The sequence below is a fragment of the Gopherus flavomarginatus genome, chromosome 9 (genome assembly GCF_025201925.1).
Source record: "Gopherus flavomarginatus isolate rGopFla2 chromosome 9, rGopFla2.mat.asm, whole genome shotgun sequence".
Lineage (NCBI taxonomy): Eukaryota > Metazoa > Chordata > Testudines > Testudinidae > Gopherus > Gopherus flavomarginatus.
Window position 1 is genome coordinate 58193571 of NC_066625.1, and position 27583 is coordinate 58221153.

The window sequence follows — 27583 nt, forward strand, 5'->3', positions numbered from 1 at the left end:
AACTACGTTGCTCTGGATCTTATGTTTAATGTGGCCAATTTGAGTGGTGTTGTGTGCATGCACATTTAGATTTCATGTCCCAGATCCTTGACTGCAGATGAGAATCCCATATTGCAATGCTCCGCTCAAGCTGAGCCTCCCATTTTGAGTTAAAATTTTTGGTTATGCCCCCCAGAACCCAGACAGGCTGGGTGGCCTGCTGAGGTGAGTCGGGGATGGAGGTGGTGGCACGGACACTCCCTCCTTGAGCCCCACCATGCAGGGCTGGCCCAAGCCACCTAGTGAGTCTGCTCCTGCCCCCTAGATGTTCCTCCACACATCCCCTAGGGAGGCTATGACCCACAGTTTGAAAACATCTAGAAGCTGTTGCTAAATAGAAGGCAGAAATCTGGGGGGGGCATGCCCCCGTGTGTCGTCCTGTGTCACCTCTGGGGTGTATGTGGTAGACAACATTATTTGGAAAGGGATACGTAGCTTCCAGCATTGGAAAACCACTGCCTTAGTGTAAAATGGGGAAGTGGGGGCTGTGGGAACAGAAAAATGTGTGGGTTAAAGTTACATAGCTGCTGAGTAATCCTTAAACACCAGGCACACATGCCAATGGGAAGATTAACTAACATAATGGCTGTGTAGCATATTGGTAAGCACCAGACACACAGTGCACACCAGGCAGGGACTCAGAATATTCCCCAAATAACACAGATCCACATTTGAATGTGATGCATCTGTAAATCTATAAATCCCTGCAGTGTGGTGAGCTGATGAGCACCTACAAAATGTCTTTTCTAATGGCAGCACTATTCGGTGTAACTGTAAGATGCCTTCCGACAAGAGTAGCCTCTATCTGGAAACTGTGGATCACCTTGTTGGCTTGTGCTAATGCCTGCTCTGCAGTAAATTGAAAGTAACTCTGTTTATGTCTATTAACCTGATCCCACAACCCTTACATCAGCAGTCCACTCAGTTTCAACAGGATCACTGCCATGAGTAAGCACTGCAGGATCAAGCCCACTGATTTTTCTCTCACACCAATTTTACACTAGTCTAACTCCACTGTTTTGAATGGAGTTGTTCTGGATTTTGTGCTGGTGCAATTAGGCTCCAGAATAGGCCCTTAGGTTTTACCAAAAGAGAATGCAGTTTGCTGTGTCACACTTAGGGCATTTCTCCTTGATTTGAAGATGGGCTTATGGGTGGAGCAGCTCCGCCACTGAAACACAGGCACACTGACAGAGCACTAGCAATGGACTTGCGCCAGGCACAGGGATAAGGCTATAAAGAAGAGTTCTTAGAAGGAGAGTGAATAACTCTCCTGCCCTGTCCCCATCACACACAGTATAGTGATCTGTTTCTGCAATGACTATTTCTAAGTCTGAAGCTGTTCCGCAAAACATGCAATATCACTATTATTGTGTGAAAAGAACCACAGGCAGTGAAATAAATTAATTTTAATGGCTCTGAACAAATTACATACAGGATATGAATGTTTGTATCTCTGCAAGATGCAATCTTTAGAGCTCTGATTGAAAAGATACATGCAGGAAAGAGGGCACATTTCCAAATAAGCTACAAATAGCAGGATAATTTATTTTTAGTTACTGTGATGGGGCATCTGCCCCACACTGGTGGAGAAAGGGTTAAAAGCAGTCCTGGGGAGGCTGCGCAGCAGATAGCCAATCAGATAGGGGCTGCAATGAGCAGCCAATCAGGGCAGAGCAGGCCCATATATAAAGAGAGCTGCAGGGCAGAGAAGATGCTAGGGCTAAGGGGAAGTGGCCAAGGGAAATGGATGGTGGGAGTTGAAGTAGTGGATGGGCCTGGGTCTTCCTCCCTCCCCTCCTGAGGGGAGTGGCCAGTAAAGAGCTGCAGTTTGCCACTGAGGCAAGTAGCTAGAACTTTGGGCTGCAGTTGGCCATGGAGGCTAGTGGCTGGACAGAGGACAGCTGTTCCCCAGGAAGTGGGGGAGAATGGAATGGGGTATGGCTGGAGGGCTGTGTCCTGAAGAGGATGCTGTGATCCTTGAGGCAAGGGGGGTCTGGAGCAGAAGTGATGGTGGTGAGACACCACCGGAGGAGGGTGCCCTATGAAAAGACTGAGCTAATTCCCAGAATGACCAGCAGGAGGTGCCACAGTGGTGAGGTGAGACTGTTACAGTTACACATCAGAAGCATTTAATTCTAAGTCCTAAGCAAAAAGTATGAAAGTATTGCTCTATCCTCAGCATTCAGTGTGGTGATTTCAAAATAAATAACTACATCAACTTAAGTTCAAAGGGCTTTATCCTGCTTTCACTTACATCTATGCAAATTAGGAATAACCTGAGCAAATAAAGTTTAATCAATATAAAACTGATGTAGGATTAGAATCAGTCTGAGGTTTTTTTAAAAAATAGAAAAATAACATTGAAATAATTTACTGGCATTACTCAATTACCTGTGTCATGAGAGTTGTGTATAAAAAGTAAGGCTGTCAATCACAAGCTAACTGCAATTAACTCAAAAAATTAATCATGATTAATTGCAGTTTTAATCGCACTGTTAAACATGAGACTACCAATTGAAATTTATTAAATAGTTTGGATGTTTTTCTACATTTTCATATATCTAGTATTCTGTGTTGTAATTGAAATCAGTGTTTATTTTGATTACAAATATTTACACTGTAAAAATGATAAACAGAAGTAATAGTATTTTTCAATTCACCTCCTAAATGTACTATAGTGCAATCACTTTGTCCTGAAAGTGCAACTTACAAATGTAGATTTTTTGTGTTACATAACTGCACTCAAAAACAAAACAATGTAAAACTTCAGAGGCTACAAGTCCACTCAGTCCTACTTCTTTTTCAGCCAATCGCTAAGACAAACATGTTTGCTTACATTTGCAGGAGATAATGCTGCCCTCTTCTTAGTTACAAAGTCACCAGAAAGTGAGAACAGGTATTTGCATAGCACTTTTGTAGCCAGCATTGCAAGGTATTTACATATCAGATATGCTAAACATTGGTATGCCCTTTCATGCTTCGGCCACTATTTCAGAGGACATGCTTCTATGCTGATGATGCTCGTTAAAAAAATGAGTTAATTAAAATATATGACTGAACTCCTTGGGGGAGAATTGTACATCCCCTATTCTGTTTTACCTGCATTCTGCCATATATTTCATGTTATGGCAGTCTCGGGTGATGATCTAGCACATGTTGTTGTTAGTTTTTAAGAACACTTTCCCTGCAGATTTGACAAAATACAAAGAAGGTACCAATGTGAGACTTGTAAAGATACTTACAGCACTCAACCCAAGATTTAAGAATCTGAAGTTGCCTTCCAAAATCTGAGAGGGACGAGGTGTAGAGCATGTTTTCAGAAGTTTTAAAAGAGTAACATTCCAGTGCGGAGACTACAAAACCCGAACCACCAAAAAAAGAAAATTAACTTTCTGCTGGTGGCATCTGACTCAGATAATGAAAATGAACGTGCATCAGTCTGCACTGTTTTGGATGGTTTTCGAGCTGAACCCGTCATCAACATGGACTCATGTCCCCTGGAATGGTAGCTGAAGTATGCGCATCTGGCACATAAATATCTTATGATGCTGGCTACAACAGTGCCATGAGAATGCCTGTTCTCACTTTCAGGTGACATTGTAAACAAGAAGCAGGCAACATTATCTCCTGCAAATGTAAACAAACATGTTTGTCTGAGCGATTGGCTGAACAAGTAGGGCTGAGTGCACTTGTAGTCTCTGAAGTTTTACATTGTTTTATTTTTGAATGCAGTATTTTTGTACATAATTCTATATTTGTAAGTTCAACCTTCATGATCAAGAGATTGCATTACAGTATTTGTATGAGGTGAATGGAAAAATACTATTTCTTTTCTCTTTTTACAGTGCAAACACTTGTAATCAAAAATATAAAGTGAGTGCTGTACGCTGTATTCTGTGATGTAATAGAAATCAATATATTTTAAAATGTAGAAAACATCCAAAAATATTTAAATAAATGGTATTCTATTGCTTAACCAAACGATTAGTTTTTTTTAATCTCTTGACCACTCTAATAAAAAGGTGTTTGTGTGTGATGTGAATTGTGGAACCCCGGTCATAGACCAGAACCTCATTGTTTTAGGCACTGTACAAAGAACAAAAGCACTGACAGTCCTTGCTTCCAAAGAGCTTATAGGCTAAGAATAAGAGTTACAGGTTTCTACAGACAGACAGGGAACATATGTTCATATATGCCAGTAGTTCTTATTACAACAAGGTCTGCAATATTGTTCATAAATTTGTATGATCAATAAAGTTGTTGTTGCACTGCAGGTCCAGGATTGCTTCCTAGCTGAATAGCTCTAAATTGGGTCCTTAGAAACGGATATAAAAACAGTGCTGTCCCTGTTGCTCTACCCAACCAAGGACACACAAGGCAAGATGATGCACACTTTCAGCTAATCCACCCAATCTGTCTCTCTCCCCTATTCCAATTTAAAACTGTTTGTGACTGAGGCCTGGTTCACACTACGCAGTTAAATTGATTTTAACAGTGTTAAATCGATTTAACGCTGTACCCGTCCACACTACAATGCACTTTAAATCGATTTTAAGGGCTCTTATAATTGATTTCTGTACTCCTCCCTAACGAGAGGAGTAACGCTAAAATCGATATTAGCATATCGATTTAGGATTAGTGTGGCCGCAAATCGAAGTTATTGGCCTCCGGGCAGTATCCCACAGTGCACCAGTGGCCGCTCTGGACAGGTAACTGAACTCTAATGCACTGGCCAGGTATACAGGAAAAGCCCTGCGAACTTTTGAATTTCATTTCCTGTTTGGCCAGCGTGGAGCTCTCATCAGCACAGGTGACCATGCAGAGCTCATCAGCACAGGTAACAATGCAGTCTCCTGAGAATAGAAAAAAAGAACCCGCATGGACCGCACGAGAGGTACTGGATCTTATTGCTATATGGGGAGAGGATTCAGTGCTATCAGAACTGCGTTCCAAAAGACAAAATGAAAAAACTTTTGAAAAAATTTCCAATACCATGAGGGAGAGAGACCACACCAGAGACTCACTGCAGTGCAGAGTGAAAGTGAAGGAGCTCAGACAAGCCTACCAGAAAACCAAAGCAGCAAACGGCAGATCCGGATCAGGACCAAAAACATGCCGCTTCTATGCTGAGCTGCATACAATTTTAGGGGGCTGCGCCACCACTACCTCCTCCTTGTCCGTGGATTCCGAGGTGGGGGTTATAATCTCAACCATGGATGAGGATTCAGTGGAGGGGGAAGATGACGAGGAGGAAGAGGAGGAAGAGCTTGCAGAAACCACACAGCACTCCATTCTCCCCAACAGCCAGGAGCTTTTTGTGACCCAGACGGAATTACCGTCCCTGCCCTCCCAAGCCACTAGCCCAGAGAGTGAAGCCATGGAAGCGACCTCTGGTGAGTGTACCTTTGTAAATATAAAACATAGTTTAAAAGCAAGCGTTTTTTAATGATTGATTTGCCATGAGTGTTTGGCATGCATTAGCAGGCATTAAAGTTACTGGAACAGTTTAACATGTCTGGGGATGGAGCGGAAATCCTCCAGGGACATCTCCATCAAGCGCTCCTGGAGGTACTCCAAAAGCCTTTGCAGAAGGTTCCTGACATCCTCCTCCGTCTGGTGGATCTTCAGGAAGAGCAGCGGGGTCACAGAGTGCCGCTCCAGCCCATGTTTAACCACCCTCAGTACTCACCATGTTCCATATCTTCCACACCCAGACGTGTAAGAACATGTGGGGGAAGGCTTTGTGCACCCGCCCACTCCACCCCCGTGGACAGTCCAACCAAAAGGCTGTCTTTACATTGATATGTCCTTAATGGCCTTTTTCTTCCCTCCTATCCTCCTCCCAAACCACACCCGGGATACCTTGTTAATTCTCTGCCTCTTTTTATAATTACATGCTTCTTAAACGATAGTAACTTTATTTCCATAAGCAAGCTGTAATCGAAGGGGGAGGGTGGGTTGCTTACAGGGAATGACTTTTAATAAAGAATACATGCTTTTTAAATGATAGTAACTTCATTTCCAGAAGCAAGCTGTAATCAAAGGGGGAGAGTGGGTTGCTTACAGGAGGAGTCAATAAAGGGAGGGAGGTTCATGAAGGGGAAACAAACACAACAGTCACACCGTACCCTGGCCCATGATGAAACTCATTTTCAAGGCTTCTCTGATGCGCACCGCTTCCTGGTGAGCTTTCTAATCGCCCTGGTGTCTGGCTGCGCGTAATCAGCGGCCAGGTGATTTGCCTCAGCCTCCCACCCCGCCATAAAGGTCTCCCCCTTACTTTCACAGAGATTGTGGAGCACACAGCAAGCAGCAATAACAAAGGGGACATTGGTTTGGCTGAGGTCTGAGCGAGTGAGTGAGTAATATTCTCCAGCGGGCTTTTAAACTGCCAAATGCACATTCTACCACCATTCTGCACTTGCTCAGCCTGTAGTTGAACAGCTCCTGACCACTGTCCAGGCTGCCTGTGTATGGCTTCATGAGCCATGGCATCAAGGGGTAGGCTGGGTCCCCCAGGATAACTACAGGCATTTCAACATCCCCAACTGTTATTTTCTGGTCCGGGAAGTAAGTCCCTTGCTGCAGCCGTTTAAACAGAGCAGTGCTTCTGAAGATGCGAGTGTCATGAACCCTTCCTGGCCATCCCACGTGGATGTTGGTGAAATGTCCCTTGTGATTCACCAGTGCTTGCAGCACCACTGAAAAGTAAACCTTGCGGTTTATGTACTGGGTGCCCTGGTGCTCCAGTGCCAAGATAGGGATATAGGTACCATCTATCGCCCCCCCACAGTTAGGGAATCCCATTGCAGCAAAGCCATCCACTATGACCTGCACGTTTCCCAGAGTCACAACCTTTCGTAGCAGCAGCTTAATAATTGCTTTGGCTACTTGCAACACAGCAGCCCCCACAGTAGATTTTCCCACTCCAAACTGATTCCCGACTGACCGGTAGCTGTCTGGCGTTGCAAGCTTCCAGAAGGCTCTTGCCACTCGCTTCTCCACTGTGAGGGCTGCTCTCATCCTGGTATTATGGCGTTTCAGGGCAGGGGAAAGCAAGTCACAAAGTTCAAAGAAAGTGCTCTTACGCATGCGAAAGTTCCGCAGCCACTGCGAATCATCCCACACCTGCAAAACTATGCGGTCCCACCAGTATGTGCTTGTTTCCCGGGCCCAAAATTGGCGTTCAATGGGTAGAACCTCCCCCATTACCATCAGGAGCTCCAAAGGGTGGGGGCCCGCGGTTAGGGAGAAATCAGTGTCCAGGTCCTCATCACTCTCGTCGCCGCGCTGCTGTAGCTGCCTCCTCCTCTCCTGCGTTTGCAGTTCATGGTTCACCATAGACAGCACGAGAATGCATGAGGTGTTTACAACGTCCACAATTGCTCTACTGAGCTGAGCAGGGTCCATGCTTGCTGTGCTATGGTGTTTGCTCAGTTCACCCAGTAAAAAAGGGGCAAAATGGCTGTCTGCTGCTTTCAGGAAGGGAGGGGTGAGGCTGTACCCAGAACCACCCGCGACAATGATTTTTGCCCCATCGGGCACTGGGGTAGTAACCCAGAATTCTAAGGGTTAGGGAAGACTGCGGGAACTATGGGATAGCTATGGGATAGCTACCCATAGTGCAACGCTCCGAAAATTGATGGTAGCCTAGGACCATGGACTCACACTGCCGAATTAATGTGCCTAGTGTGGACGCATAAAATCAACTTTATAATATGTTTTATAAAACCGGTTTAAGTTAATTCGAAATTATGCTGTAGTGTAGACATACCCTGAGGGATTGCTTCCTCACAGGCTTGGGGGAGAATTGGCATGGGGTGGCCAACTTCCTTATGTGCTTCATGCTCCTGGGCTTAGGACTGTAGGCAGGAGTGAAAGGAAGCTGGTATGCCCCAGTATGGCATACTGGCAAGAGCCGTTATTCCATACCGAACTGGCTTCCCCAGGCAGCAATTTAAAGGGCCTGGGGCTCCCAGCAGTGGCTCGAGCCTCAGGCCCTTTAAATTGCTGCCCAAGCCCCACTGTCGGAGCCCTGGGTAGCAGAAGTGGCCAGGACGCCCGGGTCTCCAGCAGCGATTTAAAGGGCCTGAGGCTTTGCTGTGGTAGCGGCAACTGGGAGCCCTGGCACTTTAAATCATCGCAGGAGCCCTGCCACTGCTACCCCAGGACTCCAGCAGCAGGGGTCTGGTGGCAATTTAAAGGCCCTGGGGCGGTAGTGGCAGCTGGAGCCCTGGGCCTTTTAAATTGCTGTCCGAGCCCCATTCCTGGAGCCCTAGGGTAGCTGCAGCAGAGCTCTGGTGGCAATTTAAAGGAACCGGGGGTCCGGCCACCACTACTGCCCCGGGGCCTTTAAATCTCCGCTGGCTCCAGCAGCGGGGCTCAGGAGGCGATTTAAAGGGCCCAGGGCTCCCAGCCTCCACTACCGCAGCTGGAGCCCATGGCCTTTTTAATCTCGATTGAAAGGGCCCGGGGCTCTAAAGGAACAGCCTCTTCCAGTTGAGGCCCCAGCCCCTGCTCAGGACTCTGGAGTACCAGTAAATCCTTTAAGTTACTTTCACCCCTGACGCTAGGTCAGTGCCTGAATTTGGTCCTAAATTCACATGGCTCAAGTGAAAAGAAAATTGAAGTGGTGCAGTTTTCTGTGAACTAGGGGCTTTATAACTATCTGACAAACAATAGGTATTATTCACTTTCCAGCATTTCATCTCTCGTTTTGCTTTTATAAACAGTAAAGGCTAAACATGTCCCTGGTTAAACCCACAGGCGCTGGGGAAATTACCCAAGGGACGAATTTGTCTCTGTGTGTTTTTCTATGATCTTTAGTCTAGGTTAAATGGAACAAATTTAAAACGCCTCCTTCATGATTTATTCTTCTTGTCAGCAAAAAAAAATCTTCTTCGCTTGTCCATCTGCCAATAAAAAAAAAAGGAGAAAGCATGTATTTTAAATAGATGGAAAGAAATAGTTCCCAAGTCTCTGACAGCACAGTTGAATATTCTGTATATTTATAGTCATTAATACTTGAAAACTAGCAAATACACAGATTCAGTGACTGGAACAAACCACCTCCAGATGTTAAACTTTTAAATATACTTTTATGTGTTTAACCATAGACTTATATTAGAGATTAAAAAGTTCTATTGGGCCCATCTGGTCCATCCAGTCCTGTCTGTTTTATACAGTAGTTATTATACAGTAATTAATGCATTGGCCACTGTAATTTTGTATGTCCAAACCAAGGGTCCACCACCTCTCTTGAGAGAATATTCTACAGCTTAATGCATCTCCCTGCCAAAAAGTTCTGTTTTCAGGATATATGGTGATTTCTTTTCCTTTATCTTGCCCTGTAATAGGAATACTCCCTATAACAGCAAGCTATAATTGCAAGAAATTTTAATTTTTGGTCATTTTTGCCTGGCTTTTTTTTTCTTTTGATATCTAATCACAAGCTAAATATGTTTATAACTTTGAGTTTTCTGTCCTGAATGGTATCCTTTAAACAATCCAAATCAAGTCCTAAGTTTAGGACTTTGGAAATTTGCCTGAGGAAAACAGGATCTGATCCTTTTGAATTATTCTGGATGGTACTTAGGTTTTATTTTTAAAGTCTCTTAATGGTACTGTACCTTCTGGTTTGGTTTTGCTTCTGCTCCCTTCAAAGGGTCTAGGGAAATTTGCTCATACATGTTATCAGGAGCAGGAATTTTCTTTGCAGATGAGCCTTTCTGGAAATTTTCAGGAATCTTTTCATATGTATTTTCAGTACAGTTCTCTGTTCTGGAGGATCCTGTGTTCAAAGAAGACACCTCATCATAAGTATCATTGGGTTGTCCTAGGGAAGACTTAGAAAGTCTCTCAGAAGCTTGATCATGGGTAGATGACTTTGGTCGTCCGACTGGAATCTGTTCATAAGTATTGTTCCCATTATCAGAGCCAGAAGCAAAAGGCTTACAAGCTTTCACCTTCTCAATCTGCCCATATATGCTATGTGTTGGTGAATCATGAAGGATCTTGTTGTATGGTTTTCTAAGCCCTTCATTGCTTTGGAGAGAGGTTGCATAGGTTGCAAATAGCTGTTCTGAATCTTGGGACTCCACAGAGGTCCTAGCTTTAATGGGTAACTTAGGAGATAACTTAGGGGACGTTGTAGCAGGAGTACTTAATGTCAATTTCTTTGTGTCTGCAGAAGTTGATGGACAAAGGGATAGGGAATGGACATTTTGACCCCAAGGAAGTGAGGAATGGCTTTTGCCTTGCTCTACCATAACTTCAGAATAAACAGTTTCTGGAGGCGATGGCTTTATAAGATCAATTTTTTTGTCATAGAAATGTTCAGCTTGCTTAGCCAAAGCATACACCGAGCTGATTTTTTTGCTAGGAGAGTAGTTTGCTTGGTCTGGTTCTCCTGGTTTTTGCTGGGTGTTACCTTGTGATGAACAGGCTGATTTCTCAATGAGGATTTTGTCAGTGGCAGAGTGGGTCTCCAAACTAAGGCCTCTGCCATTCAAATGGTGTTTGTTCAGCTCCGCATATACAGTGTTTCCTTGATCATTTAAATCTAGTTTGGATGTCTCCTGCATAAGCAAGCTGCTCCTATCCGGCAGTGGTGGGGCTATGTCTGGATCCTGAAATGATGGAGAGGAAAGAGAGGAACATAATTTTCAGGAGTCAGTAGTGTATATAAAATGCAATGCATCAACAAAAGTGATGAGATACATTCAGACCATGGTTACTCCCAGGCAACTTCACAAAAATCAAAGAATCCTTAGGCATTTTAAAAATCCTGTAGCACTTACTACATCCTTACTTATATCCGAGTCCTTTCTCAGAACCCTTATTGAAGCCAATGGGGAATTTGGCCTGATTCAGAATAAAGACAGTGGTTGAGATTTTCAAAGCAACATAGGGAACTTCAATCATTAATTTTCAAGGAGGATGTATGGTTACATTCTCTCTAGTATTTCTCTGAAAATCTCAACCAGCAAGAATTTGGGCCTGTCTCTAGAAGTCAGTTCCTCACCCCTTGACAAGCAGCAGCTGTTCAGCAGCTCTCTACCTCTTTTTTTTGATGGAGGAGGAGGTCGGACGTGGGCCTTAGTGCACTGTGGAGAGCCACAGAACCAAATGTTCTACTCTAGGTAAGGCGTCACCAGAGCCAAACAGTAGAAGAGACCATCGCCTCCTTGCTCTGTGACTTGATGCCTCTGCTTATGCAGCCCAAGATTGCACTGGCTTTTTTGATGCCAAGTCACATTACAAATTAATATGTAACCTGTCCACAATCACTGCTAACTCCTTCAGCATCACTGCTTTCCTATGACGCTTCTGAGAAAAACAGGGGATATGTGCTTATAACAGTGGTTCCCAAACTTGTTCCGCTGCTTGTGCTGGGAAAGCCCCTGACGGGTCAGGCATGGGCCGAGGGACGTACTGGCCACTGCTTCCAGCAGCTCCCATTGGCCTGGAGCAGCCAACCGTGGCCACCGGAAGCCGTGATCGGCTGAACCTGCGGACGCGGCAGGTAAACAAACCGGCCCGGCCCGCCAGGGGCTTTCCCTGCACAAGTGTGGAACGAGTTTGGGAACCACTGGTTTATAGGATTTCATTCATCCCCGTGTGAAAGGCCAGTTCAAGGCCTGTCCACAACTTAAGGCCCACTTAAAGCTCTATTTTGAGTGCCCACGCCTTATACCTGGACAGCTGCATAGGGGTGAATTTCACTCTTCACTAGTGGCCAAAAATATGATCACATTTTTTTGCCTAGTAAAGTCACCTCTGGCAGAAGCTGAGAATGGATGACAGGGGATGGATCACTTGATAATTACCTGTTCTGTTCATTGCCTTAGAAGCAAGGGCAATGGCCACTATTAGAAGACAAGATACTGGCCTAGATGGACCTTTGGTCTGACCCAATATGACCATTCTTATGTTGACGGAAAATAATTCCAAGGGCAATGTTATAATGTTACTGAATCTGTATTTCTGATTCTGAAACATCACCAAATTGGTACTGCACTTCCTAGAACATGGTCACAGCACAGCAGATCACCCTAGAGACACTAATTAATTCAAGATACCTGCTTTCTCTGCTTCAGACAAGTCCCCAATAGTGGGACATTACTTTTGCATTCTACATAAATCCTACCTCGGAGTTAAAGTTCTTTCTTTCTCCTGATAAGTTCTTGTGCTCTCTCTTTGACTTTGAAGGTAGAGAGGTGGCTTCCTTCATTAGCACAGTGGTTTGTGAGCTGCCAGACACTTGCCTTGTCAGCAAGAGATTGACTTCTCCACTGTTTGATTTACTTTCTTTTGAAGAGGTTTGCTGATCCAAAGCGATCTCATCATATAAACTTTTCTCAATTGACTGTGGGGGAAAAAAATAGTAGTTAGTTACTAAAACACGTCATGAATAACTACTATGGTGGTAAGTGGGAGGTTCATGTCTTTCCTGAGAGATCAATAGCATGAACTCTTCACTTTTTAATAATGATATAAATAAGTTCAGTTAGCAACCCTGAATTATTCATTCTGCATAAGGCAATACCTTCTTAAATAGCTTTATATAATACTCCACAAGGAGTGTTAGGAACATCAAATTGCTGTACCCAAAAAGACCCATGGTCCATCTAGTCTGGTACCCTATTTCTGACAGTAGTTGAGGTGGGATGCTTCAAGAATCAAAGCCTCAGGAATTGTACACACTACCACTTATGTTGGTGCAACATATGTCACTCAGGGGTGTGAATAAGCCATTTTTCTAAAGTTATCTTATAATCTCTGATCAAATTTACTCCTGGGGGAATTCTGCGGGAAGCTTCACAGGGGGATGATCATGGGTGCAGTTTTTGGGTGGGGGGTTGCCTTGAAACAGTGGCAAGGCATTTGGGGCAAATGGGGTTACATGCCACTGCCCCCACACATTTCTATAAGCATAGAGCTGCCCAGTTGAAGGAGGCTGTGTCTGGGCTCCACTGACTCTACAGCTGAATGTCACCTCCTGGGTCCTAGTACCAGTCGTGCTTCCCTTCTGTATGCAGGGAGCCTTCCTGTTTTCTGTGTGCAACAGTGAGTGGGTGGTGGGGCTGGGTAAGGTGGGGTGGGGAAATGAGGGAAGGGGGGGCAAGGGGAAGAGGCAGTTGGGAAGGAAGGGGAATGGAATAGGGCAGGGAGGGGGAATGTGAGAGTGAGGCATAGGTGCTGGAAATAGGGATGCTGCTGCACCCCCTGGCTTGAAGTGATTTCCATTATACACAAAGTTTGCACAGTGGCTCTCAGCACCCCACTATACAAATTGTTCCAGCACCCCTGGAGTGAGGGGAGGAGGATAGGGCATGGGCATGAGATGGGGAAGAAAAGGTGTTAGGGGAATTGCGGGAGCGGGGGAGTGGAAGCCAGGCATCCTCTTGGCAGCATCTGGGCTCCCACATTAAGCAGACGCATCAAACCCTCACCTTGACAAGCCCTACCCCCCCCACACACACATCTCGATTTCCCCAATGAGCCCCCAACGCCCAGATCCCCACCGCACTGAGCCCCAGTCAGCTGCACCTGGACCCCCACCCCATCAAGACCCACTCCCCCAGCACCTAGACCCTCCACTAAGCTCTCCATACCCAGCTCCCCCTGCAACGCCCCCTCTCCCCACACCCAGACCCCTCCCCCACTGAGCCCCAACCACCTTCACCTGGATTCCCTCCAGAGTCCCATTGCCCTTGAACTCAGAACCCCCTAACAAGCACCTGTGCATTCAGATCTCCCACTGAGCCATCCACAACCAGATTGTACCCCTCAGAAATCTCTCACCTCACAGCTGGATCCCCCACACTAAGCCCTCCACACTTGGATCCTGCTGGGATGAGCCTGCCCACCCACACCTGGTGTGCCTGAAACAAGGGGTAGGACCTCGGGATGTTTCTGGGGCAGGCCCAGCCCTTGCACTGTGTCAGGGTCAGGTGCAGCCTCATTGATGAGTCCCTGTACTAGAGGAGGTGAGAGCTTCAGGGTGATCTCCCACTTCAATGCAGCCAGTGGCCTGTGCTCCCCACTGCCATGCTGGAGCCACATTTATTTATTGACAAATAAAATGTGCAGAATTTTAAAATATCGTGTGCACAATATTTATTTTTGGTTCAGAATTTTTATTTTTTTGGCACAGAATTCCCTCAGTAGTAGCTCAGGCACCTTCGCATTGCTGCAACTTATCACCCACTCTGTCTCAAATCTAAACCTCTTAAGGGGCCAAAATTGCAGGCCTGATCATAGAGCTTCAAGTCTGTAGTATACTTTCATATGGAAGGAAATATTTCATTCTTTCTAGGTACACAATAAACTTCAAACTATACTGCTAAAATCCTATCAAAATCATGCTGTCAGTACTGTCCAGGAGCCAGAGTTGGAAGCTGTTAAGAATATCTAGGACTTCTGCACCAGCAATACCTAATAAGGCAATTTTCCTGATACCACCCATTCTGTCTGCATCCACTGCAATCATACATAATGGGCACAGCTGACTCTTAGCCTGGTCACTAAGCAAACTCAGGTCTACTGGTGGCTTCAAGCCATTCATTTGTACTGGCTGGGTGTGTGAAGTCCTGGTATCTGAAGTCACTGTGAAAATTCTTCCTGATGGATCTCAAATCCATCCACTCCTGCTAGTATGACATGTTCTTTGTATTTTAATTTATTTTATTTTATTTTCATGTTACATAATTCTAACACAACAAAAACCAGAGCCTGGTGCTGGCTGAAGCCTGCAGCTCCCTGATCTAATCTGAGCTGTCCGGCCACACCCCTGTCTTTATACAACAGCTGATACCTTGCAGATATTGTGTCCAATGCATTCTTTCACATATTTTAAGTTCTATCTACTTGTCTAATTTGACATCAATACTCAAGGCAGCTTACCAGAGTTGAGAACAAATGTTTTGCTTCTTGCACATAGGTGGAAAGACATGGGGGCAACAAGAGAGAACATGAGTTGTGGGGAAATCAAATCAGTACCTCAGATGTCTGTATACTAATATGAGAAGTATGGGGAATAAGCAGGAAGAACTAGAAATGCTAGTTAATAAACACAACTATGATATAACTGGCATCACAGAGACTTGGGGAGACAATGTACATGACTGGAGTATTGGTAAAGAATGTTACAGCTTGCTCAGGAAGGACAGGCAGGGAAAAAAGGGAGGAGGCGTTGCCTCATATATCAAAAATGTGTACACACTTAGAGTGAGGTTGAGATGGAAATGGGAGGCAGACTTGTTGAAAGTCTCTGGGTACGGATTAAAGGGGTAAAAAAATAGGTTGATGTCATGGTAGGGGTCTACTACAGCTCCCCTAACGAGGAAGAAGAAGTGAATGTTTTTTTAAACAACTAACAAAATCATCCAAAGCACAGGATTTGGTGTTGATAGTGAATTTCAACTACCCAGACATCTGTTGGGAAAATAACACCGTAGGGCACAGATTATCCAACAAGTTCTTGGAATGTATTGGAGACAATTTTTTATTTCAGAAGGTGGAGAAAGCTACTAGTGGAGAGGTTGTTCTAGATTTGATTTTTATAAATAAGGAGGAACTGGTTGAGGATTTGAAAGTGGAAGGCAGCTTGGGTGAAAGTGATCATGAAATGATAAGAGTTCATGATTCTAAGGAAAGGTAGGAGGGAAAACAGCACAATAAAGATAATGGATTTCAAGAAAGCAAACTTTAGCAAACTCAGGGAGTTGATCCCATGGAAAGCCAGTCTAAGGGGGAAAAAAGTTCATGAGAGTTGGCAGTTTTTCAGAGTTTCATTATTAAGGGCACAAGAGCAAACTATTCCACTGCGAAGGAAAAATAGGAGGTACGGCAAGAGACTATCCTGTCTTAACCAGGAGATCTTCAATGATCTGAAACTCAAAAAAAGAGTCCTACAAAAAGTGGAAACTAAGTCAAATTGCAAAGGATGAATATAAACAAATAATACAAGTATGTAGGGAGAAAATTAGAAAGGCCAAGGCACAAAATGAGATTAAACTAGCTAGAGACATGAAGGATAACAAGAAAACATTCTACAAATACATTAGGAGCAAGAGGAAGACCAAGAATAGCATGGGCCCATTACTCAGTGAGGGGGGAAAAGCAATGACAGAAAATGTTGAAATGGCAAAAGTGCTAAATGACTTCTTTTGTTTGTTTTCACCAAAAAGGTTAGTAGCAATTGGATGTCTAACATAATAAATGCCGGTGAAAATGAGATGGGAACAGAGGATAAATTAGGGAAATAACAAGTTTAAAATTACTTAGACAAATTAGATGTTTTCAAGTCATGAGGGCCTGATGAAATACATCATAAGATACTTGAGCTGACAAAGGAGATATCTGAGCCATTAATGATTATCTTTGAAAACTCATGGAAGATGGGAGAGATTCCAGAAGCCTGAAAGAGGGCAAATATAGTGCCAATCTATATAAAGGGGAATAAGGACAACCCAGGGAATTACAGACCAGTTCAGTTTAACTTCAGTACTCGGAAAGATAATGCAGCAAATAGTTAAGCAATCAATTTGCAAACATCTAGAAGATAATAAGGTGATAAATAACAGTCAGCTTGGATTCTCCAAGAACAAATCATATCAAATCAAATCATATCAAACCAACCTAGTAGCTTTCTTCAACAAGGTAACATTTAGCCTTGTGGATGGGGGGAAGCGGTAGATGCAGTATATCTTAACTTTAGTAGGACTTTTGATACTGTCTCGCATGACCGTCTCAAACAAATTAGAGAAATACAATCTAGCATGAGCTACTATAAGATGGATGTATAATTGGTTGGAAAACCATTCCCAGAGAGCAGTTATCAGTGGGTCACAGTCAAGCTGGAAGGACATATCAAGTGGGGTCCCACAGGGATCAGGTCTGGTTTTGTTCAATATCTTAATCAAGGATTTAGATAATAGCATAAAGAATAGACTTATAAAGTTTGCAGACGATACCAAGCTGGGAGGGTTTGCAAGTGCTTTGGAGGATAGGATTAAAATTCAGCATAATCTGGACAAACTGGAGAAATGGTCTGAAGTAAATAGGATGAAATTCAGTAAGGACAAATGCAAAGTACTCCAGTTAGGAAGGACAAATCAGTTGCATACGTACAAAATGGGAAATGACTGCCTCAGATGGAGTACTGCAGAAGGGGATCTGGGGTCATAGTGGATCACAAGCTAAATTTGAGTCAACAGTGTGACACTGTTGCAAAAAAAGCAAAGATGATTCTGGGATGTATTAGCAGGTGTGTTGTAAGCAAGACATAAGAAGTAAAATTCTTCTGCTCTACTCCACACTGATTTGACCTCATCTGGAGTATTGTGTCCAGTTCTGGATGCCACATTTCAGGAAAGATGTGGACAAATTGGAGAAAGTCCAGAAAAAAGCAACAAAAATGATTAAAGGTCTAGAAAACATGACCTGTGATGGAAGATTAAAAAATTGGGTTCGTTTAGTCTGGAGAAGAGAAGACTGAGGGAGGACATGGCAACAGTTTTCAAGTACATAAAAGGTTTTACAGAAGGAGGAGGGAGAAAAATTATTCTCAGTAACCTCTGAGGCTAGGACAAGAAGCAATGGGCTTAAATTGCAGCAAGGGCAGTTTAGGTGGGACATTTAGGAAAAACTTCCTAATTGTCAGAATAGTTGAGCACTGGAATAACTTGCCTAAGGAGGTTGTAGAATCTCCGTCATTGGAGATTTTTAAGAGGAGGTTAGACAAACACCTGTCAGGGATGGTCTAGATAATACTTAGTCCTGCCTTGAGTGCAGGGGACTGGACTAGAAGACCTCTCAAGGTCCCTTCCAGTCCTATGATTCTCTGATTTTTAGCCTCAGCCAAAGGCAATAGTCACTATGTTTGATTTCATTTCATCAGGAACTAAGTGAATTCTGAAGAGTTGAACATACCTGAGCGCAAACTGTTGTAAGATTTTCTCCAAAAGGCTCGATTTCTGAAGTCTGGTAATAGCCTATCAGCTGTGCAAGGCTTTCATGGGTACAGGTATCCCCTGATACTACATAATGTCCATTCCGTAGGTGATTAATGACAAAATGCCGACATCGATCTTTTCCTCTGCAGTTGAAATACATAGTTTAGACTTAAATAGCAAGCACAACACACAGGCTGAGAAAACTGTTCTGTTTTTGCACTCATGGTTCAGGTTTGCAAAACCAAAACTTATGGGTATTTGGAACCAGCTTCCTTTTTATTTGAAACACTAGAAAGGAAGAGATTTTGAGTGAAAGGGTCTGATTTGGCCTATTGTTGCATGGACAGGTTTAATTCTGGAATGTCCTAACTTTTGAATGTTTGACTTTCACCCTTAATATTCTTTTAGTGTAGTTTTTAAATGTAATCTCTTACATTAAAAAAACCTGAAAAAAATTGAAATTCCATCATGTGGAACCATATTGACTACAAATTGGGTCCTCAGCAAGATTGTAACTGGTAGCATTAGTAGGCTGTTATCTTCCATGTGGACCAGCCACTAGTAAGGGATGAGAAACATATTCTGGCAGTGGATTTCACAGATGCTTGCTGACCGTGGAGGAATGGTGAGATCCAGGAATAAATGGGCTCCATTCCAGGGCCTGGAGGGGAATGTGCTGTAGTGGACAGACCTTCTGTCCCAGTGCCCCCAGCCTGTTTCTGTTCCCCTTTGCTCCTATCCACCCTTAATCCCAGCTCCTGCCCTGTCCCTTTCTGTTCCGATCCACCACACCCAGTCCTGACTCCTGCCCTCCTTCCCCCTCTGCTCCTATCCATCATGCCCAATCTTGGTTCCTGCCTTCCTTCTCCTCCTCTACTCCTATCCAGCCCTCCAGCTCCTGCCCACCTCCCGCTCTGTTCCTATCCAACCCAGTACAGTCAGGCCATTTCTCCTTCTCACTGCCTGGGCATCACTTTGGGAAGCATTGTGAGCCCAGGAGAGGCAGTCTCCCTGCTCTCAGTTCTGGTGCCTGGGGCCACTGGAGCTGTAGGCATGCAAGAGTGGCTGTTGCAGGGAAAGACCAGCTCAGACCATGAAGCCCTGGGATGAAACATGCTCAGTGCAGACAGAATTTTTGAAGAATTTAGTGGTCATCTGCAAGTTGAGATTTCTCAAAGGCTTTTTACACTGTGAGAATGTGGCTGTTTTTTTCCACAAGAGCAGCTAATGACAGATTTCTGGCACCATCTCACACATCACCTCTGAATCTGATCCCATGAACTTGACTGAAAATCTATTGCATCAGCAGCAAACCTAGGAAAAAACCATCACTAGTGACCAGCTATTGAGCTAAGTACTAACACCTTTTGGTAAACAGCAGTGTGAGGTTTAACACCAACCTGTTAGCTGAAAAGCAGCGTGAATTCATGGTGCATCTAATGAGGAAGAGGAAGTGTTGTCTGTGTTCTGAGGTAGGGTGTCAGTGTGAGAAAAGGAGAGGAGAAACTCCCATGACATGCTAGTTGAAGTGTAAAACAGTTTTGCATTTGACCACAAAGAGTCATGCTGCTGCTGCTGCTGCACACACAATATCTAACAACTGTGAAAGGCCAGCAGAAGTGTTTTGCATGTGCCTCTCCCCATGTCCTATACTGATCAGATTGCAGATCCTCTCTGATAATTGGGTTTCATGTCCCTTCTTCACTAGAATGATCAATTTAAAATAGGCCTTGCTTTTTTAGTCCTATATAGGGCCCAGTCTTGAAATCCCTACTTATTTAATGGAGTGAGAACTCCAGGACTGGGCTCTTAGTGAATACAAAAATCCAAAAGATAAAATCATTACCGTAGGCTTTGGTAATATATTTCTTCTTGGTTTCTCAATAGCTGTAAATATGACATTTCGTGCCATAGTGTAGATTACTGACCTCTTTATTCTTTTGGGATATTTAGCTAGGGGAGAAAGTGTAAGAGAGATTCTCATTTCCCATGCCTCAAGGCATAAACTAATCACCTGAGCAGGTCAGGAAGCAAACTCAAAGGTGTAAAGGGTGCATGAATCAAAGTATGTAAAAAGAAGAGCAAATTACAAATGGTGACATTTCCCAACCAAATGGCAGCAGCTTTCTGTTCCGTGTAAAGTTCAGTCTTACCTATATGACAGAATGTAACCAATTGTTTTGTCGCTTAATCTGATAAGAAAACAGCCAACGTCTTTGTCTTTAAGCAGCTCTTCACTCTGCCTGTAGAAAGAGAGTGAATTACAATGAATTTCAAGTTTCAGAGTGGTAGCCGTGTTACTCTGTATCAGCAAAAACAACGAGGGGTCCTTGTGGCACCTTAGAGACTAACAAATTTATTTGGACGTAAGCTTTTGTGGGCTCAAACCCACTTCATCAGATGAATGGAGTGAAAAATACAGTAAGCAGACTATATATTATAGCACATGAAAAGATGGGAGTTGCCTTACCAAGTAGGGGGGAGGGTCAGCGCTAACAATCCAATTCAATTAAGGTGGAGGTGGCCTGCTACAGACTGCATGGCCCCACAGTATGCCAACATTTTTATGGCTGACTTATAACGCTTCCTCAGCTCTCGTCCACTAGTGCCCCTACGTTGCATGCGCTACATTGATGACATCTTCATTATCTGGACCCATGGGAAGGATACCCTTGAGGAATTCCACCAGGATTTCAACAATTTACACCCCATCATCAACCTCAGCCTGGACCAGTCCACACAAGAGATCCACTTCCTGGACACTGCAGTGCAAATAAGCTATGGTCACATAAACACCACCCTATACCAGAAACCTACTGACTGCTATACTTACCTATATGCCTCCAGCTTTCATCCAGACCACATCACACGATCCATTGTCTACAGCTCTAAGATACAACCACATTTGCTCCAATCCCTTAGACAGAGACAAACACCTACAGGATCTCTATCAAGCATTCTTAAAACTACAATACCCACCTGGTGAAGTGAAGAAACAGATTGACAGAGCCAGAAGGGTACCCAGAAGTCACCTACTACAGGACAGGCCCAACAAAGAAAGTAACACTAGTGCATCATCAAGTATCTACAACCTATCTGAAGGACGATCCCTCACTTTCACAAACCCTGGGAGACAGGCCAGTCCTCGCTTACAGACAGCCCCCCATACTGAAGCAAATACTCACCAGCAACTACACACCACACAACAAAAACACTGACCCAGGAACAAACCCTGTTGCCAACTCAGTCCGCATATCTATTCAAGGGACACCATCATAGGACTTAGCCACATCAGCCACACCATCAAGGACTCATTCACCTGCACATCTACCAATATGATATATGCGATCATGTGCCAGCAATGTCCTTCTGCCATGTACATTGGCCAAACTGGACAGTCTCCACGCGAAAGAATAAATGGACACAAATCAGACATGGAGAATTGTAACATTCAAAAACCAGTAGGAGAACACTTCAATCTCCCTGAACACTTCACTCCACTCAATAACAGACTTGAAAGTGGCAATTCTTCAACAAAAAAAACTTAAAAAACAGACTCCAATGAGAAACTGCAGAACTGGAATTAATTTGCAAACTGGACATCATCAAATTAGGCCTGAATAAAGACTGGGAGTGGATGGGGCACTACAAAAAGTAATTTTCCCTCTGCTGATACTCACACCTTCTTGTCAACTGTTGGGAATAGACCACTTCCACCTTAATGGAATTGGTTCGTTAGCACTGACCCCCCACTTGGTAAGGCAACTCCCATCTTTTCATGTGCTATAGTATATATTCTGCTTGCTGTATTTTTCACTCCATGCCTATGATGAAGTGGGGTTTAGCCCATGGAAGCTTATGCCCAAATAAATTTGTTAGTCTCTAAGGTGCCACATGGACTCTTCATTTTTATTTTTTTTTAATGAATTTCAGGTTAGTATCCAGGTCTTTCAAGGTAGTACACTAAAATTCCTAGTGACTCCTACAGACACAAAATGCACTGTATTGCCATACTAAGACACTTTTACAAGTCATTGGACATTACAGTTATTTCCAGACAGAAAAGCACTTCTCACACCACCACCACCAAACAAAAACATTCATTTTTAAAGTTTCTGGTCAGAAAAATTAAGATGGACTAAAAATATGTCAATTATTATAGATCGTCATAATCAATTTCTAAAACTGACACCTGAATGACTAACGAATGTACAATGCATTACAAGCTGATGCAAAACTGCATTCAGGCATTCTCACCTCTCCAGAACACATGTTAAATACCAACATGTAGGTGATGAAACAGTGACATCATTTAAAACCTGCTTTCTCTGCATATGAATGCCATCCTGTTAAACACTTCTCACTAGAAGAGCAGTGACTTTAAAGTAAGCAGAGGTTGGTGGGTTGTTGGTTTTTTGCAAAGTAAGCTGAAACCTAGTCTGAAATATGAGAGGATTTGTGAAGACCGAGGCACTTGACAAGCATATTTATTTAATCTACTTTATGCTATACTGTAAGGTATAGGCTGTCTTACTTTCTTGTAATGAATCCATAGAACCACTCAGGTAAAATCCCATTCTGTAATATAAGAGGAACCTGCGTCTCCATAAACCACTTCATTGATAGTTCTTTTAGCATCTCAAAGGACTGGTTTTCAGTTGCTGGGTTAGTTTCCCTTCCTAAGAGTAATTGCTGCTGTTTATTCTCCATGCTGTCTTGAGGTTGAATCTGAAGTATTTGAAGGGAGAAAAAAGAGAGCAATGCTACTTGTAAACCTCCACTGCTGTCTTTATTATGGGGAATATGAGATCTCATTTGCTTATTGTACTCTTCCCTGTGGCTCATTAATCAGATGATAACATATGCTCAATGCTGTCATTGTTATCTGGCTGTAATTGGCTATCTGGTGCTTTTCTCTTGTGCAAGGACTTTAAGGCAAAATCTTCCTCTCTGATCCAAAGGATAGAATTTGGTCCCGATATTCAATATTTCTCTGTATACTGGAACAAAACTGATATCAGTGCAAGCTTTGGGTATGTAACAGGGAGCAGCAAATTATTATTTGTATTGCAGTAGCACCAATCTAGATATACCACGGGTCTGACAGGAAAAATTTCCCTTACATGTTTACAAAAAAGTGTTTTGTCTTTGAGTGGATTAAGTAAACCATCTTCAATATTGGAACGTCTAAACCATAGTCACTGAGGAATCTACGTTATTACAATTTCAGCCATATTGTAAAGGAATGTAAACATCTAAACGGCTCCAAACAAATTTTAAAAACTCTTTTATGTAATATGTACAGTAAAGAAGATCTAGCAGAAAGCATGATCCAGATTAACATAGATATTAACTCTGTTAGATGGAGACCTATATAGTTACACATAGATATACTGATGGGCTTAAAACAGCAATAAGAAAAAAATACACAGGAAACTAGTCCACACTGGTTGAATGCTGCAAGAATGCTAGTTTAAATTCTAAACATTTCTACCACATGCGTACATTATCTCTTTATTATTTGCTCTTTACAAATATATTTTTGTTATACAAATGTGTGGGGAGTTGCTGTTCCTTACACAAATACCCATATTCATTACATTGTATCTACTCACCTCTTTTATAAAAGTGGGTTAGTGTATAGATTTGGGCAGTCAATTCTTCTTTGTCACACTCCAGATTTCCTGGTCAAGGTCTGGACTCTAGAGAAACATTTTTCACACCACAAGTGCCCCTGTTTAATGAACACATATGATGCTGTGTAATATACCCAAATAGTCAATAGGTGGACCGTGGGTCAAATCCAAACTGCCAGAGGCTTTTGACGGGACCATGAAATTTTAGGGGGCTGTGGGCAGTTAGTGCAGGGGGGGTGGCTAGTGTGGGTAAAGGAGTGACTGGCTGCATGCTGGCAGGCTTGGGGGAGATGGTGCCTGGGCTCACATGTAACTTAGGGTGCAGGTGCCCCTCCCACTGCACTCCCTAAATGGAGCCCTACCCCTGCAGGGCTGACAGCGGGAGCCCTGGCAAATGCTCCAGGCTGACTCGTAACTCAGGCAGGGCAGATATTCCCACGCCATCTCTAAATAGAGCCCCACCAGGTGCACCGGGGGCACTGGAGCTTGAGGCTTCATTCCCACAGGAGGCGCTGGGCTCCAGGCTTCAGCTGAAGCTCCTAGCTGAAACCCCAAACTCCAGCACACCTGGGAAGGGCTGAAGCCCCGAGCCCTAGCATTCCAGGCAAGGCTGAAGCCCGGAGTCCCAGCACAAGTCCCAGTGGGGCTGAAGCCCTGTGTCCCGCAAGGCCTCCTGTGGGGCTGCAGCCCTGGGCTCTGGCATGAGTTCTGGCAAGGCTGAAGTCCCGGGATCTGGCATGAGTTCTAGTGGGGCTGAAGCCCCGGTCTCTGGCCTGCCCCGCGGTTCACTGAAGCCATCACAAGACATGAAGGATGCCAACATCATAAAGCTGTACAAAAACAAAAACAAAGGAGATTGGAGTGACTGCAACAAATAGAGAGGAATTTCTCTCCTTAATGTTGTGGGCACAGCATTTGCACAGGTCATTCTTAAAAGACTGAAAGTTCTGGCTGAACATGAATATACAGAGAGTCAGTGGTACTTCCGTGCCAATAGATCACTTATCAAGATGGTCTTCAAACTAAGGCAACTGCAAGAAAAGGTCAAGAACAAGGAAAATCTCTCTGTAAGGCCTTCATAGATCTCAAAGGCTTTTGACTTGGTCAGCAGAAAGGGGTTTTTCCAGTTGCTAGAGAGAACTGGCTGCCCCTCGAAGTCCTTCTCAGTCTGATTCAATCCTTTCATGATGGCCTAAAGGCTACAAGCCAGTAAGATGGTGATCAATCTGACGGCTCTAAGATCTGCAGCAGTGTCAAACAGGGATGTGTTTTAGCTCCAGCACTCTTTATGTATTCTTCTTTCTGCTGCTTCATCACACTTTCTCATTTAGCACTGAAGTTGTACATTTCTGTGCAAGATCAGATGGAAAACTCTTCAACATTGCATGTCTAAGAGCAAAAAGTAAAGTCAAACACTTGCTGTTAAGAGAACTTCTTTGCTGACAGCACAGTGCTTATCAGAGCAGCTCCAGAAACTTTGCAATAGCTTTGTGATAGTTGTTGACGAATCTGGGCTAATCATCAGTCTAAAGAAGACCATGATCATGGCACAAGATGTATCGTCTGCACCAGAAGTTTCAGTAGCACAACTTCTGCTATCTACAATCAATTGTATTGCATACCTTATCTCTAGATGACTAGCATAATTCTCACATTGGAAAGGAAGCTAAAATATAAACTTAAGAACTGCCATGCTGGGTCAGACCAAAGGTCCATCTAGCCCAGTATCCTGTCTTCTGACAGTGGCCAATGCCCTGTGCTCCAGAGGGAATGAAGAATAATCATCAAGGGAACCATCCCCCATCGTCCACTCCTAGCTTCTGGCAAACAGAAGCTAGGAACACCCTCCCGCCCCCCCTGGCTAATAGTTACCGCATTCAGCCAAGCATGTATGGGATAACAGGAAACTAACACTGAATCCCAAGATACAGGCCTACCACACATGCATTGTGAGCATGCTACTGTATAGTGGCAAGACCTGGACCACTGTAATAGGGTGCTGGCTAGGAGAGACAAGCCAGGCCCCTGTCAGCCCCGTTCTAGAGGAAGAAGGGTATTAGTTGGCCTGGCTGAGGGGCCACATCCTGATTACCAGAGTGGATCCACCTGCAGGCCTGGTTAGCCAACCTGCCCTATAAAGCTGGCTGAGTAACAGGAAGCAGGGGGAGACAGGAAAGGGAGGAGTGCAGGCTCTAAATCCCTGCTGGCTGGGAAGTTAGCAGTGTCCCAGAGTGTTGGTCTCTGTAAATACCTGTAAATAATAGGTGGTGGGAACGGACACAAACAATAAAATGACATAGGTGCTGCACTTCAAATGGTCTCTGACTGCATTTGTGGAGGGGCCAGGAACAGGAACCGCTACAACCACTTACAGCAGGTAGGAGAGAAGCCTAAACATCTTCCATACCCTTGGCCTTCCTCATTTTAAATATCAAGTGGGAAAACAAAGTTCCTGACATCAAAGTATCTGAGAAAGAAAAGTTGCCAGATCTAATCATTCTTCTCAAACACAGATGTCTCTGTAGGCTTGGTCATCTGCACCAGATGGATGATGGATTCATTCCAAAGGATCTCCTGTATGGAGAACTAGTGGATGCTCCAAGGCCACTGTGCCAACCAAGGTTCAATGTCAAGGACATTTGGAAGAGGAATTTGAAAACTTTAAAGCTGATACTGCAAGCTTGGAAGATGCAGCTTGCAACAGGCTACAATGCAGGGCTGCGCTGCACCAGGGAGTCAAAGAGGCTGAAGAGAGGTAGTTGAGAGAGAGGAGAATGAAGAGGAAAGTGCAGCGGACCTCAAGCACCAATAGTGTGCTGGCTTCATTCTCCAGCCCTGCTCCTTACAACAGCACTATCTGTGGCAATGACCGTCATTCAAGAATTGGATATTTTTATCCACTCATGATGCTGCAGCATTACATGCAGTAACAGAACTGCTTTGGTGCTTACTTACACCATCATCTTTCAAGACAGACATTTGCCTGTGAGGTACACATAATTTATCTGAACCAGTTTCAATAAAGTGAATCCGCAACCTCAAATACCATCTCCCACTCATAGTCCCAGTCACTTGCCCCATCAGACCTTCCTTGGCCCTGGGAAGGTCTTGCAGCATGTCCTAAAGGTAACTGAGTCAGGACTCTCACAGGGAAGGAAGCAGATTCCAGAACCAGAGACCCTCTTACCAGGAATGTCCTATCACTAGACCCTCTAGTTTATACCTAGAGGAGGGAGAAAGTGAAAGCACTTCACCTGACCTCAGCTGCTGCAGCATCCCCCGGGGAAGAGGCAAACTATCTGGGGCTTGACTTCTCCAAAGAAGGGAAGTTAGGGTGAAGGAGGTAGCTGTGAGAGCTCACAAAAAAATGAGCCTCAAGATTATGATGGCCCATTTAGAGAGAGCAGAATGACAAGATTCAGAAAAGCCAGTGTGTACACTTTTAATGTGAGATATGTTAGTGAGCCAGTCATCCAAACAACTATAGACATGGGCTTCCTGCCTGTACAGGTGTAATGACATCCTCTTGCTGGCTAATATGGCATACAGGTGACAAGCATAGCGTTGGTATAAACAGCATATGTTCCTGACATTTTGCTTCCAGAATACATGGTCTTCTAGTTGGAGCAGCTCTGTTAATTTAACCCTATGTGTATAATATTCTCACTTGCATAAAAAGGGGCTAATGCTTGCAGTGTTTTCCCTTTTGCTATGTCAGGGCCAGCAGCAGCCTGGATTGGGCACAACACATCATTTTTACAGAAGACTGACTCCTCCAGAATAGTCAATGTGGTGTTAAACAGTGACATTTATCCATTTACTTGAATAAACCCCTACTTGGTTTTAATTTTGAAACAACATAAACTAATAAAATGAGTTGCATGTGCTCTTGGGAGGGGTAAACACTTAGAATAGAGGCTCCTGTGAATTCACGTGAGCTGCTTT

The 27583-nt window shown here is 43.9% G+C and overlaps 1 protein-coding gene across 1 annotated transcript; it reads right to left on the reverse strand.

The window, feature by feature from the left end:
• Positions 1-8903: 8903 nt before the first annotated feature.
• SH2D7 (SH2 domain containing 7) lies at positions 8904-22817 on the reverse strand. Its single transcript, XM_050968711.1, has 6 exons — positions 22537-22817; positions 20156-20245; positions 17980-18145; positions 12191-12409; positions 9672-10670; positions 8904-8954 (listed from the first exon to the last, which is right to left on the reverse strand). The coding sequence occupies exons 1-6, from the start codon at positions 22815-22817 to the stop codon at positions 8904-8906; spliced, it is 1806 nt and encodes a 601-aa protein (XP_050824668.1).
• Positions 22818-27583: the final 4766 nt, after the last annotated feature.

Bases quoted from the DNA above. Each gene is read 5' to 3' on its own strand.
- SH2D7 (XM_050968711.1), bottom strand. From the start codon at position 22,817: ATGAGATCTCATATTCCCCATAATAAAGACAGCAGTGGAGGTTTACAA. The intron at 18,146-20,155 runs GTAAGACTGAAC...TTTCAACTGCAG, and splicing joins GGTTACATTCTGTCATATAG to AGGAAAAGATCGATGTCGGC. The intron at 12,410-17,979 runs GTATGTTCAACT...TTTCCCCCACAG, and splicing joins TTACAACAGTTTGCGCTCAG to TCAATTGAGAAAAGTTTATA.